At 40.4% G+C, this 18,680-nt stretch overlaps 2 protein-coding genes across 4 annotated transcripts in view; one reads left to right on the top strand and one right to left on the bottom strand.

Annotated features, from left to right (window-relative positions):
- The window catches only part of HMGB2 (high mobility group box 2), a 397,943-nt gene that overhangs the window by 9,486 nt on the left and 369,777 nt on the right, over positions 1 to 18,680 (top strand). The gene's annotated exons all lie outside the window — the stretch shown is intronic.
- Positions 1 to 18,680, bottom strand: part of GALNT7 (polypeptide N-acetylgalactosaminyltransferase 7) — a 63,224-nt gene that overhangs the window by 1,849 nt on the left and 42,695 nt on the right. The window contains exons 4-11 of one of the 2 annotated variants that reach the window (XM_065736577.1): positions 13,697 to 13,827; positions 13,487 to 13,566; positions 11,673 to 11,855; positions 9,431 to 9,548; positions 7,322 to 7,444; positions 5,403 to 5,621; positions 3,165 to 3,263; positions 1,774 to 1,902 (exon numbers count right to left, since the gene is read on the bottom strand). In XM_065736577.1, the coding sequence (XP_065592649.1) occupies positions 1,774 to 1,902; positions 3,165 to 3,263; positions 5,403 to 5,621; positions 7,322 to 7,444; positions 9,431 to 9,548; positions 11,673 to 11,855; positions 13,487 to 13,566; positions 13,697 to 13,827 (1,082 nt within the window). Of the gene's footprint in view, positions 1 to 1,773; positions 1,903 to 3,164; positions 3,264 to 5,402; positions 5,622 to 7,321; positions 7,445 to 9,430; positions 9,549 to 11,326; positions 11,510 to 11,672; positions 11,856 to 13,486; positions 13,567 to 13,696; positions 13,828 to 18,680 lie in introns of both variants that reach the window. The other variant, XM_065736576.1, reaches the window with a different exon arrangement.

Below are 18,680 nucleotides of genomic sequence, written 5' to 3'. Positions count from 1 at the left end.
ACTCGATGTCCATGCCCATCGTGGAGATGGACACGTGGCTCCGCTGCTTGGACAGGTAAATGGAAGTCAGAGCAGAAGTCATGAGCTGACCTCTGCTGCGTTCCGGATGTGTGCCCGGCCACCAAAAGCCCTGCTGCTAAATGCAGTAGCACAGATGTTATGCTCACCGGACTGGCACGTGTACTAGCATTCCAGAACCAATCGACTGGCCAGATAACTTCTCCTGGCAGGAGAATAGCAGGCCACAACATTTTTCAGCAGTTCATAAGCATTTCATTCCTTACACCCTCCTCATTAGGAGAAACAGTCATACCCTTTGCGCTGCACAGCAGAGTGCCAAAGTCCTAAGATCTGCTTGGTTACACACCCTTGGTGGTCCCTTCACCCTCTTCTCCTCCCTGTATTTTTTCTGGAAGCCAGTCCGAGTTTTGTTCTGCAGCCCAGACTGTGCCCACCAGGCTTTCCTTATAACTTGTGGTAATAAGCAATCGATTACATAATTGGTACCACTGGGGAGGATCTTCTCACATAAATGAAACGCATAGAGGAGAGCCGAGCAACATGCTGGGATGCACTAGAATGGCTGGTGAGGTAACAGGTGCTATATATTATTTCAATACTAGAGCCAAAGTCAGTAGGCACTGAAACACCCCTTTCTGATTTTTAGATTTCAGATTTAAAGACCTTTGCCCATCTAAACTGCACAAGACATTAGAAACAGCATTACGATGCTTGAGATTCCAGAGCTCAATGGAGATAACAGAAAAGGTGGGGTGGTTTTGAGGCTAACAAATATAATTCAGTGCATTTAGTAGTGGCTTCCAGATGGGCTCAATGCAGATAACCAGCTAACGAACTGATATGTACGCAGTGTGCCAGGTAGAGTGAACAAAAAAAAATCAGCACAGAAGATAGACACAGAACTAAGCCACAGAGCCACTGGCCACATCCAGTGGTAACATCACCCTTAGACAATTCAGTCCCATTTTTTAAGAGGAAAAGAAATATGATCTTAGACTTTCAGAACTCAAAATTAATAGAGGTTTACAGACTAAATAGCCCATAACAGCCCTTGCATGTGTAGCAGGCAATGTTCCTAGTCTTTATTAAGAACTCATAGATTTTGCAATAGCATTATAATAGCACCACACCCATAGTTCACAACAGAGTGTGTTTTTAGAGAACGGTTAATGAACAGGAGAAAGAAATACTGAAAAAGGCAAAGAGCACAGAAAGACAAAGAGTAACAACACTACTTTTACCTATTCTTATGTAGACTTCCTTCAACAGGCTAATACTTCAACTGAGACATCCCCAAATTAGATATATGGTCACTAGCTGCTAAATGCACCTCAGCATTTAAGTCATCCTCTCACGACACCCAGTGAGGAAACCTTCTTGAAAGAAAGACACGTGCACACAGGGTGGTGGCACGTAGAGCTTTTAGGGACACAGTCACTTCTTTGCTTCCTCTGAGGCGAGTGCTAACTTCTACAACGCCTGTGGCAGCACATGGAGCACCAGGAGGTTTGCTTTCAAGATTTTTGCTTCAGAATTCAGCAAATAGGAGAGCCTGCAGAACACCTTTCTCTAGAGGAAGTTTTTCCAGCAAGCATGGCTTTCTGGGAAAGTGTAATTAACATTTCCTCTGTTTGTTTCAGTTAATCTTGTCACAGGTCTCTGTTTTCTGATACACGCAGAGTAATAATAGAAAAGGGGTAATAAAACAAGACACAAATGATAATTACTTTTCCCCATATGTCTGTTCCATACCTTGAAATATTGCCAGTCCTTGTATTCATTCAGATTACAATGTGTGATCATAATTTTGGATCCATCTGGTCCTTTAGTTAAGCACTGATCATACTGCATGAGTTGATTAGCTTCATTGATTCGGAAAAGCTACATGAAAAGAAAAAGAAGGCATCTTCTTAACAGCTGACTTAGAAGAATGTTTTAGAAACAATGCCATATCAATAGAACTCCATCATGCTAAATATTCTCCGGTGTTATGACACCTATTTTAAGGAGGGCTCTTTATTCAACATAAGGTAATACATTTTTGCTAGCAAAACGCTCAGTTTGATGGATAAATTTGCTTTACAATTTAGAAGTGAAAAAGCTTAGCTTTCAAGACAAAGATGATACTAACAAAGGGAAACCTACTTGGGAAATTTCTGCAAGTGTTCAGCTAGAAGCCTTCATGTAATTTGAAGGCTATCACCTCCCTATCTATGTAAAGGCTTGGGCAGTAATTTCATATGAAAACAGTAACATTTCAGCATTCTACACATGGAGGAAACCAAATTAAGCATACAAAACATGTTCAAAAACATTATCTTTGCTTCTTCTTATGAGAGAATTACTACATGCTCTGTGTGCACCATCTACAGAACAGGTATTTTAGGGAACTTCTGCATTAAATACCAAAACAAAAGAGACATTTCTAAGGCCTACAAAGAATTAAGGAGATATGATTTTTAAAGCGCTGTCCTGCACGTGATTTCAGACTGCAGTGAGAAAAGCCACCTGGTTCAAGTCCCCAGCAACATAAACAAAGGCTGCAAGTGCTGCAGAGTCATCCAGCTGAAAGAGGAGATGCAAATACAGAACAGCATGCTTGCCTGGCAGCGTGTGCAGGTTTGTGAAGATATAGGTCCAACACTATAGTAGCATGGGTTGGATATTAGTAAATATGTTCTGTCAATTTGTAAGCGAAGCAGAGAAATTAATATTGTTTGTCCCTTGTGGTGGAAGGGGAGCGGCGGCACAGAAATATCTTACACTCTCATTAAAGCAAAACAGCACTGTGAAATAAGTGAGCTGGAGAAAGAGGAGCTGTTTCCCTAAGGATTAATAATTAAGTGAGGGTAAATGACAAATCAGCAGCAATGCTAAGAGTTACACTTGCTCTAATGCAGTGATATGGCTGCTTTCACATGTACCCGCTTCACTGAGAAACAAGGTCTTCATTTCCCTTCAATTTTGTAACAATACTTTCAGATTTCTGTACTTTGACAATGGCAGCATGCTTATGAAAAATCTTCAACTCTCTGTTTCGTAGGTACTACAGAAGTGACTTCATGCAAAGGCTCAAGAGAAACACAGTCCATTATCCACGAGTGCAAGTACTTCTCTTTCAGGCTTGCCTCAGAGCCACTTACCTGGTTTCCTCCCATTCTGTGGCATGGTCCAAGTTCGACAAAGCCGCCGTTGGTGTGCCCCATGCTGTCAATGCAGTAAGCCGTTTCAAAGCCTCTGATCTGGAAAAAATAGGTTGTGTATATTCAGTTCCTCTCGTGGGAAAACAAGCGTGAAGGAGTTCAGAAAATTCTCACTTTTCTTTCAGACCAGAGACAGCTATCTGGTAGACAGATACAAGGCAAACCTGTGAGTGACACATAAATAATGATGTTACGTGTTGGAGATGGGAGCTACTAGCTGCCCAGACTAATCTGTGGGCTCTTACATGAGTTAAATGGCACCAATAAAACTAGAGCTGTGAAGCTCAGTTCCAGACTAATGACACTGAAATGCAGAACTTCCAAGTATTTTAATTTGTTCAGTCTGCTATTAAAGCATGTTCAGTCTCTCAGATCTTCCTAAATAAAGCAGCAGATTGGTTAAACTGCTCTCGTCTTTTGGAAGACGTGAGGAGATGAACTCGATGCAGAGAAGCTGCAAACAGTAGTTATTAATGCTGCAGCCAAGCACAGCCCCCTGGCCTGGCTGTGCAGAAGCGTGTTCTGCAACAGCAATTACATGGGGAAAAAATAAAAAGCAGGTGAGAGGCAGGCAGAGGCAAAAGGACAAAGAGTAAAACTCCTGTTGGAAAGCATGCCTCAGCTGCTGATTATTCCATTCTACTCTCAAAAGGATCAAAAAATAGCTTTGCAAAGACACAAATAACATTCTTGCCAAATCCCTTTTTCTTCGCAGGAACCTCTTTCTCCTTTGTGGCTGCAGAAGGAAGCTGGGAGGACTGAGTTCAGAGCACAGGCCTGATTTCCTGACAGTCCTGAGGAAGATGAAACACACACTTCCTTTCCTGATGGTTTGGGAATGCAATTAGTGCAGTGTTGGAAACATGGGAAAAAAATCTCAGATACTGTCAGACAACTGGTAGCCAGTGAAGACTTGAAGGAAACTTTGGAGTTGTTTCTGAACTTCAGTCTTTCCTGTTCCTTCTCCTTAGCCATCTGTTTTTATCAGTGGCAGTTTCTCACAAGGTGACCATCATTATTTTGTTCTCTTCCGATATTTTCACCTTGCTGAAGCAACGTATAACAAGTGTTTCTAACCTTTTTTGTGAATGTAAAAGAGGCTCTCAAGCTAACGTACTAACTTGATGCTTTGTGTTAGCTTTCAGATATGAAATAATGGTGACATTGTTGATTGGCTCCTCAGATACAAGACTATAACCCCTTTCCACCACGTGTATGCTCTCTATCACTAATTCCACAGAGAAGTCAGAGATGGCATGTTCTTGATCACATGAACATGCATACATCTCCATTTTCTAATGCTCTTCTGAAGTTAGAAAAACAGGTCCATTTCATCATGAATTTGTTGGGACACAGGACTCCTCCCTTACTAGCAAGATGATTTTCTGGTTTTACCTCCACAATTTACAAAAATGAAATTGATAGAAGAGGAAGGGTAAAACTGGAACCTTCTGAAAAAAGCCAAAACATCATTTGAAAGCGTGAAGGAGGCGCTAGCTTGAAGCCAGAAGTGGCAGAGTTTAGTGAGGTGGCCTGCATCCCCTGCTAACATTCTGTCTCTCAGTTAAGTGAAACTGTCACATTTGCTGAATGTTCTCTAAGTGAAAATGCCAAAATTGTTACCACACCCTTAATTTAGCAATGCCGTACTCATTACATTAAAGAATCATATCAAGTTATTACATGCAGGACAGGGATTTACCAAGGCTGTACAGGTATCAGTACATCCCAGGCAATCAGGGCTAGAAGGTACTCTCTCTGTATTTCATGATCTATTCTGTAAGCCTTCATAAAAAAAAAAATCACCTATTAATTTTTGCCAATACTCTGTTACAAACAAGTTGTTTTTTTGTTTTGTTTTGTTTTGTTTTTTTCTTTTGGAAAGCACTGAAGTCTAATTTTGGAGAAAAAAATCTTTAGACGTAAGTGAAGAAAGGGACAGTTACAAGAATGACCCATCAAGGAAGCGTGGAGCTAATTAACAAAACCTCACCTCTTAAAGTAGAATATTTTGCCCTTTGGTTATTTCTCTGCAGCTGTCTGGCTGGCACCATTTACATTAGCACAGCTGGAACCAAAGAGTCTCTTCTCAGGTTGATGCCAAGTAACAATGGTTTTGAATTCCCAACTTTAAAAAGAATGCTCCAAAAATAAAAACATGTTATGTGCTGTACATACCTCTCCCCACTCCACGTTTTTAGGTGGTAAGGGATAATACGATGTTATATCATATGCTATTTCTTCCATGAACCACTTAAAACTTTTGCAGTTGTGATCTTCACGGAACTTTTTCAGTTCAGATATATCTCCGTAGGGCAGTGCTTTTGTCTCTGGCCGGCTGGCATAAAAATAATCTTTGTATTCATCCCACCACACTTCCACAACTCTGACATAGTTCTGTGAAGAGGAATGACATTACTGCTACTTCGGTGCACACACAACAGGTCAGACACAAAAACATGTTAATTCCATGAATTTAATTTTATATTCTCATGCATCTAAAGTGAGGTAGTTTATTGATGCTTTTAGAAGGCGAAAAAAAGGATAGCTTGCCTGGTGAACAAGTTTCCCTCACATTTATTTCTTATGCTCTGATGGCTCTTATCTCTGAATTAGCTTTATGTGGTCTAGGTGCACATGTTTTTGTTCTGATATTCTAGCATTAGTGACAATGTTAAAACAGTCTCAATAAATTTGACTAAAAACACATTATTATTTTAGTTTAAGGAAGCACTAATTAAATAAGTAAAGCTATACATAAAAGGGAGCTTTCTCCCACCTAACGAGGGAGAAAGGTATTCCTTCATACTGCCCTGTACAGAGAAGCTCCTTATCATTTAAGAACACCCAGCAGTGTTTTGTTTTATCCAGACGAGCTGAATAATGTAAGGAATTTAGGTACAGAACAAATGATCGTATTTTTCAGATTAATGGAATGGTTTTATAATTTCAGACAAGCTTACCCGCATTGAAAAATGGAGCTATCATTTACAATCTCTTCTCCCATTGCTCTTTTCTCTGTCACTACATCCAGCTATGCTTACTTCCAGCTACCTTCCATGGTACTGCTCGCTCCTGCTGTTAGTTTGGTCAAAATGTTAATCATGTCTCCATATTAATACAGGATATTTTTATTTTGTACATGCTAGTCTCTGCTCTGAGCCTTTTCTGAGACATTCACTTTTGAATAGAAACAACTGTTAGCTTGGCTCAAGCCACAGTTTCTAAGCCTGTAAATCTGTAGTCATCGTCACCAGTAACTGCTAGTACAATGGCTCTGGGATGGGAATTTATAAAGAATGGAGCCTTTAATTTATAAATATACAAATGCCAAAACAATGCACAAGAGGAATTTTTAGCCAGGTAATAGGAAACCTTAACAGAATTATCCTTGCCCTTCTTTTGGTAGGTACAAAAGCATATGAAACCATTTTTCTTGATTCAGGTTCCCTCCTCAGATGCAGACAGGTTGCTCACTCTTTCCGTGAGGTGATGTCTACTTTCAGTGTCATGGCTCCAGTAACACTTTTTAACCTACAAGACGCCAGAGGAATTATGGACTTTCGTGTGCAAAGCATGCCATTTTCCCAGGTATCATCCTCTGTTTCTTTGTTCACAAATGCAGCTATAAAGGTACGAGAGATGCTAGGGAACTGCATTTGCTAACTCAGAGAGAACCTGGGCTCCCATCCTTCCAAGCCAGCAGAGCGTTGCAAAGCCATGCTCACCACCTCCCAGGACTGTGCTGCACTCACCAGAGCAGAGGCAGGCACTTTCTGCTGCTTGCACTTCAATTGGGCACAGCTCAGCAAAGGCTGGGAGGTGAGAGAAAGCTGTAGGAAATGTAATTTGTACCTCCATGCTGGGGAAGGGTGAAGAAAGTAGCTGGGTTCCAGGAGTGTCTGTTCTTACAAACACTGGGGTTGGCACAAAGATTTCCCTCCTATGTAGCTCTCCTATGTGGCCACCTCAGCTTCAGACAATAAACACCTTCGGATAAAGTGCTCTTTAAACTACTACTGATAATTTAAATAGACCTATTTGAATCTGTTGCTATCTGGCACCAACAGACCTTCAGGGTTGCAACAAATCAGTACCTTCAGCGTGGGAGAAGACCCAACGTACACGGGTGGAGGATTTCCTTGCCAGCCCTGGAGACGGTAGATGTGTCCAACACGAGAACAGGGGACAAACAGCAGTTTTCCCCCACACTGCCAGATCTACAAGATCAAGAAAAAATGTGGATATTAATAAACATGTACAGGAATTTAAGACAGAAAAACACACAGCAAATTGTGAAAGAGATGCCAGCTACTTTTCTTACCATACCAACCGTGTAATACACTTCAGTATTTTTTACTTCAGACGTAAGCGTGGACATAATAGATCTGAAATGAAAGGCTGTATCAAGTACATCTTCAACTCCACCACAAAATTACTTGATCAAAGTAATTTTTCAAAGAGCTTTTAAAATAGTTTGCTTTCTCATTCCATCGCTATTTTAAAAACAACGGTGATGAATGAGAGAACAAAATCTGGCGTGGGATAACTTTTAAAATGACAGAGCAGTATTTTGATTTTATTGGAGTAATTCACGCACCATCACTAAGATGGATTTAAGTTTTTCTCAATAAAGACTAGGAGAAGATTAGGACAATTTGGTAACAAATTATTTTGTTCCAAACCGTTACAGATCTGTTACAAACTGATTCATTTTGTATATTTTTTTCCAGCTGTAGTAGCTGAAAATAAAAATGGAGAATGTATGTTCCCATTCTGAAATTTCCTTCCTCTCACACATCCTGGGAGAATCCATCTATTTATGGGGAAAAGAAAATATACCTATAAGAACTGAATTCATTTGCTCATAGCTTTGACAAATTCAAAATGCAGAATCAAATCCTAGTTCTAAGTAAATTCAGGTATATTCCAGATTAAGATTGGACTCCAGATTAAAAGTATGACTTAACATCACTAGGAAAGATGGGCACAAAAGTTTATTTCCTTCATTGTGCACGTTTTATCATTATATTAATTTCTTAAGAGTTTGATTTAAAATACACATGAAGAAACTCTGATACACAGAGACATTTTATTTGCTATCTAGGAGTCCGCATGCAACAACGATAAATGGTTTTGATCTACATGAAATCAATTTTAAGGTCTCTACATAATCAGCAACAGCTATCCACTTCAATTACAAAACTACTGCATGTAATTTCAATCATCATTTAAATCTAACCAAGATGGGGAATTGGAAGAGTAAAAACCCTGTAAGTGTAACATCCTTAATAACTGTCTTTTGCATATGGATTTACAGATGAGAAAATGCACTCAGAGCTTTCCTCAAAATCAGCAGCAGCAAGAGTAGCTGAGGAAGAGCTGAATGTACTTTTACTGAATTCAGTTAGTGTATCAGAGATCACCGCTGAGGATATTCGATGTCTCCTCTTTCGTTTGTTAATTGGAACAGATTCCTGCTGTCTGCCACTTGAGTCATTATGAATACTGAAGATACCAGAAGCTAATGATTATCATCTTACATTTCCTGCTAACTGAAGAGCGTGCATATGCCTAGGATTGAAAATAAAATCTGTGGCTATTATGAATTATGCAGTTAGTGCTTCAATTATGAAGACTTCCCTTGAAGAGAAGTTCTTTAAATTCTGAAAAGCACGAGACCATTTTTCACCCACAAAAACAGTAGGGAGGAGGAAACCGGGGCAGTTTACCTCTTGGCTGCATTGCTGTTTATTTTACATGCATCTGTGCTTTAATCGAAGGGTGCCTGTTCTCTGATCACTTCCTTTAGAGACAGCATTGTTCTACAATCACACACACCGAGCACTCAGGTTTTCCCCCTCCTGTCCGTCTGGTTTCAGGCTAGCTATTCACGGGCCCACATGTGATCCCAAATCCTTACCAAAATCTACACTTAGGGACAGCTTCCCAAACTGACACCATCAGGTTGGATATTAGGAAAAATTCCTCCTCGGCAAGAGCCGTCAGGGACTGGAACAGGCTGTGCAGGAGCAGTGGGGTCACCATCCCAGGAGGTGTTCAGGAAACATTTAGATGTTGTATTAAGGGATGTGGTTTAGTGGTGGTAGGTGGATGGCCGGACTAGAAGATCTTGGAGGTGTTTTCCAACGTTTCTGATTCTATTACTCTAGGATTCTATGAAAGTTTTCACTATTTAACGTTACCTTGTAAGAAATTTCAAAATTTTCACCACCCCAGATCTGAAGGCCTGGATCATAGAGACCCAGTTCAAAAAAGAAATCACGTTCGATGGCAAACAATCCACCAGCCATGGCAGGGGACCTGGAAGAAGAATACAGTGTAACTTCTCCTGCCAAAACAATCAGAGAACGTTCACAGAAAGCAACAATTAAGGAAGCAATTCACCAATAACATATAATAAAGATTAGATTAATGGCAATACACTGAAAGATCATAAAGCTTTGTCATAAGCATTCAGTGATTTCATGAAATGACATCTGTATCATTTTTAGCCAAGTTGTGGATTTATTTTTGTATATCTAGATTCTTAATTATACAAAATGTTGATCAAAATTACCATTTCCAGGACCCATACCAAGCATTTTCCACCCAAGCATCAATAAATATTAAAAATCCCTAATGGATAAACCTGTAGTCCCCACTAGGCTGGGGCTTAAAAGGGTGGAAATCTGTCTGGGGGCTCTTCTCTCATTGCTGAAAGTTGATCATTTTGTCAGCTTTGCTTTAGTTTTTTGTTTTTTAATGAGGCAATCCTATCTCAGAAAAGCCATTGCTTGGTCTTACATGTCTTAGTATCGCTGCAACAAAACACATGCAGCCCGGACACGACCGACTTGGAATTCTCTTTGGAAAGGGCATTGTGACTATCAAAGTAGTATTAAGAATAAAGTCGTCTTTTAAACTATTCCGAGAACATGTGTTGTGTGTTTCTGGGAACAGTTTAAAGGATTTTAAGACCTGTTTGGATGGTAAACACAGAACACAACAGCGATGTTTGAAATAGTTTATCCCCCTCCAAGCGAATATTAAAGTTCCAATGTGGACAGCCTTGTCAGAAAATGGTATTATTTAGGTTGCACACAAAACAGATCAAAGCTTCATAACTTCCTTGCATGTGTTGCCATTTTAGCAAAGAACAATCACGGGTGAGGAGAGGGAATTACCAACATAAGTTCTTACAGTGCTTAAATCATATATACAAGCAATAGAAGACATTAGACTCTGAAGATGTGAAGATTGCTTTCAAATGTAGTAACACGATTAGTTAAGTGTGAAGGGGAAAGTAATAAAAAACAGCAGAACCACAGCCTTCCAGTCTTGAAAAGCAATCCAGAAACCCTAAGCTAGAGCTTCTAGCCAGTTTCTGTTTGCTGGGAAGAAATCATACCCTGCTCTGAAGCAGAAGAAAAAATCTGTGTAAAAATTATTGGAGTTTTCCCAGAAAGTAAGGATTTTTTTTTCTCTCTCTCTTTTTCTTTTCATGTGAAACGTAAAATCCCCAAGCATACCGAGACCTTAGAAAACATCTAGCCAAGATTCCCAAATAGTATGCTTCTTTGTCAGATGTGATCTATTATGAAGCAAGTGGGAGAAACATGACAAAAGGGATTCTTTTGATATACGTGCATAACCCACGAGCTGTACGCATGCACCAAGCCAGGACAGCATCCTACAGATTTTATGCATTACCAGCTGTTACAAATACTCACAGCATGCTCATTATTTCAAACCAAATGGTTAAATAAGCACTTTTGTTTCCAGCACTGCTCCTTAAAAATATCGTAGCTAAATAAAGTTTTCCCTGGAAACAAATTCATACAGCGCCTTATCTCCGCAGACAACCCCCCGCTGTTCCCATGTACACCCTGTTAAGCACACAAGAGCAGGAATGGAGAGGCAGCAGAAGGTAGTGAAGCCATTTGGAGCAAGAGATCGGTTGCAGCGTACAGGTCTGATGGAACAAAGCAGCTGGCGTGGTCGGAGGTAGGAATATTTTCAGGCTTAAGTGTACATGCAAGATTTAGTGGATCAATATCTACTTAAGAAAAAAAGAAACGTGTAAGTGATTTAGCGTTTACCGATACGGTTCGGTTTTTGTCTCTCTTTTTTCCTTCTCTCGCTTGGCCAAGGGCACCCTCTTCCATAGCATACTCCAATCCCATGCTCCTCTAGCAAACCCATCTTCGTCACCACCCCCTTGCGGCACAATCTTAAAAGTGTTGCCATCTATGACATCTATAAGCGGCACAGTGCATGTGGTTCTGCGGGTGGCGGATGGTGGCGGGGAGGATGTGGTTATGCGCAGGGACCCACGGAGGATGCGTGCGCCAACCGTGATTCGTGGGAGAAGAGGGAGGAGGGAAGAAGGAAAGGCTTTAGACACTCATTTGTTACAGTTCACAGTAAATAAACAGCTCTCTTTACCGATAAGGCTCAGTTTTATGTTTTCGTTTGGACTTTTCCTTGTGGCTTAATGGAATTCGTTTCCATAGCAAACTCCAGTCCCAGGCCCCTCTGGCAAAACCATCTTCATCCCCACCTTGCTGTGGCTCAATGGAATAATCGTTCCCATCTATGTAATCTATTAGAGGTACAGTACATGTAGTTCTGAAACGTTTACAGAAGGGAAAGAAAGAGCAAAATGCAATTTAAGAAGAGTAATACGGCTAATCTGAATTTTTCACCATCAATTATTAATCTCATAAAGCAGTTTATATGAAAAGTCACTTGCAAGCATTGTCTGCGAAACGATGCCTCATTAGAAAAAAGAGAGGCTTTTCTTCTTGCTGTTTTAAGAGGTTCTGAAAGCAGAAGAGATAGGTATGAAATGCTAACATATCAATTTTCTTATACTTTTTCCTTTATGTGCACCTCTTGCAAAGAATTGCTGGAGGCAACAGAAGAGCCTTTAGAGGGCTTGGGTTCTTACAGTATTATCGTTTTCTGTAACTTCTATTCACATCAGACCGTAGCTGCCAATAAGATAATAAAAGGTTAGCTTTCACTAGTGCAAATATGGACGTTCACTGTTTGCTCCATTCAACTGTGCTGCAAATCCTTTACGGATAAAAAAAAGTGTTATTGGTACTCATTCAGCAACAGCCTCCAACAGATTTTTTTTTTTTAATTTACAGTGCGCTCCTCAGAGTTATCTCTCATACACAACTTTCAACTATGAAAATACGTCATCCCGTTATTCTCCCTGATTTTCCCAAATGAGTTTCCTGGTGACCAAACTGCAATCAGCACCTCCACACGCAGTGCTGGAGCCCCTTCAGCTGCCTTTTTCTCCCACCTTTTTTGTCAGGTTTAAGAGCAACACAGCCTCAGTGGAAGTACACAGAGCATGTTTATTTTCTATCTAGTATTCTGACCCACATATGGTCTCGAAGCTAAGTTATGACCTTTAAAAAACAGACAAAAAAGGCTTTTCAAGAAACTTCTGCTAGTATGACAGGTTAATAAATACTTTTTTAGGATTAAACCATTACTTTATAAGATTAAAGTGTTTAAACGAGCCTGTGGTTTCCTAAACCCACGCACTCCTGACTACGAAACTAGGAGCGTGGTAGCACATGGGAGCAGCAGCCAGACATGGAGTCCATGGGATCCCCATTCTTATCGCTGCACACAGTTCCCACAAACACAGCACAGGCACTTCAGCCAACAGGTCCTTGTAGACACCTGGCCTTGCAAGACAGATGGACTCAGCCCTGGGCCCTGCTCCCCTAGAGGCAATGCTCCCAAGTGCTTCACAGAAATCAGATTAGAACATCTTGCAATCCCAAATTTATGAAACTCGTGAGACGGCAGTGACTTAAACCCTGATTAAATCAGAACTTTTGCCATTACTTTTCCTTTACCAAAAATAACAAGTTTTCTTTAGTTAAAATAAAAACCTTATTTAATCACCACCCTTTCTCAGCTAGAATAGAACATTTTTGTAACAGTGATCACTGCAGAAGAGAAGTGCTGTTTTATATTTAATCTACTTTAAGCGAAATATTCAGGAAACCTTCTGAAACAGAAAATCTATTTGCCTGTTCTCCTTCCTCCTCACATAGTTTTTATGCTGAGAGACGGTAAATACGTCATTCAACAAATATTGACATGGTTTGATACAGATAGAAGCTGACATAGATATACAGCACACTGCTTTTAATTTTATATGTGAAGTTTGTTACTTTGACTTTTGCTTCCTAAGAGGCCAGGCACTGGAAGTCATAGGAGAGCATTACCTGTCCTTGGAGATAGGAGCTATAAGTGGTGCGTACCAGTTAATTCCCACCTCACAGTGGGCATCCAGATAAACTAAAACCTTCAAAAGAGAGAAACAGAGAACCAAATGAATAATAATTTCACAAAGATTTAAGTAAACTTATTTTACATTGAAATATCTTAATATTAGAGACAAAAAAAAAAGGTTAAAGGTGTAAAATTAAGCCTACCTGTCCAAGCTTAGCCTTCTGGGCTCCAATGCTTCTAGCCTGGATTAAACCTTCTCTCCTTTCATTTCGAAATACCTTTACAAGGCCATTCCACTGCTTAATGTAGTCATCCAGTCTCTCCTTTAGGTGAACTATCAAATAACAGGAAAAATTTATTTGGGTGAAGCTTAGTAATAGTTGTGTTTGTACTCTTAATACAACCCAACTCCAACTCTACTTCAATATATCTACAGACATATAGGATCTAGGGACTCTTGAATTCAAGCAGCAGCTTGGACTGCTGTGCACAAGCACTAAGCCTGTACAGATCAAGCCTAGGAGCTCTCTGACTCTGTGGTACAAGTTCACCTCTTTAAAATCACATTCCAAGAAAAAGTAGGTCAAGTGGTTGGCTGCACCACAGTGGGGGTGGATGAAAAACTCCACTTCACTGTATCACAAAGTGGCTTTCAGGTCTTCACCTATATTTTGATCACATAGACCAATAAAGTTTTGACACTTCAGCACATAGTCTTACCTCATCAGATAGTATCACACGTATACAGCAGGAGGCACTGCTTTTCAGTTTAGTGTCTCTCTTTGCCAACTATCCTTCTGACTTAAAAAAAAAAAAGTTATGCTAGTCTCTTAAATCAGGAAAATTGAGACAAACACCCATTGTACTCAAATTATTCCCCTCCCTCATCTAGACCTGTCCCAGCTTGGGGCAGTGGTGGTGCTAGGCTAATCTTTTAATTAAATTAATAAAAACAACACTTGGGAGGGATGGAACTGTAGCGGATGAGCTGTGGCTCATTGTACTGATGATCATACTACAGATCCTACAGAACACAAAAAGGACAAAAAAATTTAAGCCAAAGGGACTTGGCCAATAAAAGGATGAGTTATCTACAAGAACCAAGATGGGCTACGCTGAAATGCTTACAGATTTGTATTTGCACATTGGGCTTTGCCAAACTACTCTGGAAAGCACGTTTCTACCACACAATTTGAAAAAAGGACGCTAGTGTTGCATAATATTTTCACACAGTTGATTCTGTTGAGAACATTCAAAAAGGCAGAAGAACTGGCAGTCAGGCGCTCACAGTTTGAGGCTATGCTAATTCAACTACTGCTGTTCATTTGAAATCTATTTCTGTACTGAAAGGCTTGAACAAATCACGCCCGGTTTCAGTTTCTCCATTACGACCCAAAATAAGCCACCTAAGCTTGGGGCAGGGACACCCTAAGCGTGGTCTGTAGCAGTCTGAAGGGGCACACAGCCACGTATTTGTGCTGAGCCAAGAGCATGCTGCCAGGAAGGACAGCAGTCCTTCTCTTCTTCTGCTCCTGGCTTCTCTGTGAGCTCCTATCCAACACCTCCCACCCATGCTGGACCTCTGACTACTGTGGTGCCACAAGCTGCTAACTGGGCAGAAATCCACTTGAGGGGTAGCTTTTCAGCTGGTTGGCCTGTTTCCTGTTTGGTGAAACCACAGAGGTGGACATGGCCAGGAAGGACATGTCAAGGTGGAAGAACAAGAACATCCCTTACAGTAGCAATCAGACATCAAGGTGCTTCAGCTACGCTGCTTTCTGCACTCTGACTTAAAAGGATTGAAGCCTGGAGTTTGCTGCACCTTACATTTTAACAAGTCTTATATTCTTGCCAAAACTATTTCAAAAAATGTATATTTTTAACAAAAGCTACATAATATTGTTCAGATAAGAATGTTTATTTCTTATAAGTGAAGTTTCCAAACTTGAAATTCAGCAGTTCTACCAAAGACCAGAAAATCTTCAAAATCAGTATTCTTTCAATACTGATATTATCCCTCCTCTTGAAATTAATAAAAGTTTTCCAAGCAAATGTATCCTCTTTTCCCACACACATTTACAATTTCTTTTGTAAAGCCTTAAGAACTAGAATAACTTCAAGGATCTATAAATATCAAACTAGGAAAAGAACAATTTTATCACATACGCTATGTGGAGTAACGTGCCATGAGTTATACAGAGAATATGCAATATGACAGTTGTATAAAGAAATGTTATGGGATAAATTTAAGTGAGTTATGAGGTCACACTGAAACAGCACTAAGAGAATCTCTATACCACACCACTATTTACTCTGCGCATTCCAAATACATGCAACAGAAGGACTGTTGGGAAGGTTTTAAAGTTTATAAAGTTATTTTCAGCTCTCTTGCCTGTGAAGCCAAATGTTCTACTTATCAAATGTTCAACTACGTACAATTCACAGGGAGCTGTAAAAACCTGTAACAGTGATTGTGTAAAGCTTTTCTACAGCACAAGTCCCAGGGCTTTACAGTCCATTATCCCAGTCTTTGCCAGGGCTAGCAGCTCTTTCCCACAGGAAAACTGAATTTTCCCCCTTTCCCATAACATAGAGACTTGGCCTTGCTAGGCTGAATGACAGTACTGTATAAAACCCTGATCCTTTTACAGTTAGAAATACTGTTTGGCCAACATTAAATGTCATACACCTAAAACAAGTATTCATGATATCTGTCTGCAACCTCTCTGTATTTTATTTTCTGTTTTTAAAATATTCATTTTACACCTCCAAAGTACTATAACCCCCAATCTGGTCTTCCCTTGTTTGGGTGGTTCTCTCACTGCATGATTACAGCATGAATCAACGCTTTAAAAAGCACATCCTTTCTCCAAAAGACATTAGGCACTGCAGATTGCAGCTGGGGGTGGGAGGGAGAAGAGCTCTGTTTTTCTTCCTCTACTCAAGGATGTCATTTATTAAAGAACAAGAGAAAAGGCACCACAAGCCCTCTGTGAGGCTGCTGCCTCCCAGTCCCCCCAAACTAACATCACAAGTGTAGGGCTCTTGGTTTGGACAGGGATACCCATTCACATTTCAGATCCCACCTGTGAGCACTGTTAAACTGAAAGTACTGTTACCTGTCTATGCCCACTGCTTCCCATTTTTATTATCATAAGGGATGCTACACCAGTTAACCATAAAGAAAACAAAGGAATATGGATTCTAGCACGCATTAGTACAGAGTTTTCCACTACAAATATCAGAACTAGTGCAATTGAATTAGCTCTGCATCATCTTCTTGTTAGTGTTCTGTGTGTTGGCAAAGAAAGACACGCTGGAGCTGAATGCAGCACATCTCTCGGAGCAGTCCTCCACAGCCAAGACCCACTGTTTGCAGAGCAGACAAATGGAGGCAGGCAGTGTCATTCTGCAGAGAGCCTGCTCCCAGCTGACTTTTCACAAAGAACTAAATGAAAAATAGCATTTTCAAAGCACTGCAGCCGTTTCTCCCTCTAAGGTATGTAAGGAAAAGCAGACACAAAGCGAGCAGTCTGAAAGCGGGCGGGGAGGAGAAAATCTCGAAGCCTGCCTGTTTGATCAGCACCACCTCTGCTTTGGCTGGAGAAGCAAAAAGCCACCAGCAGCTCTACTATGGCAAAGGCTGTTTGTGATATGCCGCTTTCCTAACAACTGCAGATCTCTTGAAGGAACTTGGCATGGCATGCCGGCTGCACGAGATCATGCTTTTCTCCAGCAAGAAAGAAGTGGAGCGAGATTCTCCTCCCTCAGCCATTTTTTAATCTGGAATGCAATTTGAATGATTGAAATTAAGTTAATTATGTTTACCAAGTAATAGCCTAAAGCATTTTAATGAATTATTATAGGGAAATAATGCAGTTGCAGCAAGGTGTACAAAGCCATTCCAGTCCCTGCTTGTTTTCATGCTCACGCATGAGAACACTTCATCCTGTGTATGCTTCACTCCATTTTCTGACCTAAGTTATTTAGGAAAATGAAGTGTAGGAAAAATAAAGACAAGAGTCTGCTGGAAGTTAGTACTAGGCTAGCTGTATCTATCTGCTAACCATACATGCGCGTGTAAAACGCACAGATTCTGCATTCCAAAACAAGTTTCTGGAAAAATATTACCTTTATTTAACATTAGTCATGTACTGGAAAAGTGTAGCACCAGTTATGCCAAACTCATTCCATAAATGACATATGTGTAGCAGAGAGTCAGCTATGACTCATGTGCAACCCAAACATTGAGGCTGATCATTAGTAGTAAGAGACTGGTAATGTTTCTAGAGACCATCAGCATTGCAGTTATTCCATGCTGCTCACTCAGGCAGTCCTTGAACAGCTCAGAAGGAAAGCTGTGATCCCAGCCGCAAAGGAAAAACACAGTACATGTCTGCTGACTGAATTATTAAGATTATATCCCTTAGGAGAGAAGATATTTCTATTTTATAGCGTGTTTGTATATCTAAGCCAAATTCTCAGAGGCTGTAAAGGATACAGGAGACTATAATGTACCATTCAGTATCTTTATTAGACTGAGCCAGATGTAGACAAGTTTACAATACAGGTAACTTTTCCTCTTCTGTAAAAACAAACAAAATGATACCTGCCTATCTATGGATATGATGTAAAAATTAGCATGCATTAATTATCTTAGTAGCAATTTATACTCAATCCTGACTATGTGATCCGTTCAGTCTTAGAGTTCATAGCAGGCACACAAGCAGGACACAACAAATGCTGCTAGGCTGAATGGGGAGAAGTGCAGATTGCTTGAGAGGGACAGAGCTTCAGCATGGAGCCATCTGCTGTCTGTGCCCCTGCCCAATGCAGATATTACGGAGAGAGGAGGCCAAAGAGTGTGTATTCTGCACTCCTGACCAGATCTGACTTGTCTGTGCTCCTAAAAGCCTACCTTAGCTCCTCACTGTCATCTTAAAAGAGACTTGCCATAATACATGCTCTCAGTTCTGTCAAAATAATGGATTAGTTCTGCCCTGCAAAATCAGAGCCATACAGCATGGAATGACATACAAGGAGCAAAGATTTGAAACTATGATTTTTGCATGGCAGAACTATTGAAGACTTTCCCTCTTTGCCACAGATCCGCATTTCCTACAAATTTATTCTACAAAAACTTAAGAGTTTAAATACCTTTTTGGCTCACTATTATCTTGATAGCTG

The sequence above is a fragment of the Cyrtonyx montezumae genome, unplaced genomic scaffold, assembly GCF_038088225.1.
Source record: "Cyrtonyx montezumae isolate F1298 unplaced genomic scaffold, pur_monq_1.0 scaffold_2, whole genome shotgun sequence".
Lineage (NCBI taxonomy): Eukaryota > Metazoa > Chordata > Aves > Galliformes > Odontophoridae > Cyrtonyx > Cyrtonyx montezumae.
This window is presented reverse-complemented; position numbering and strand designations above follow the sequence as displayed.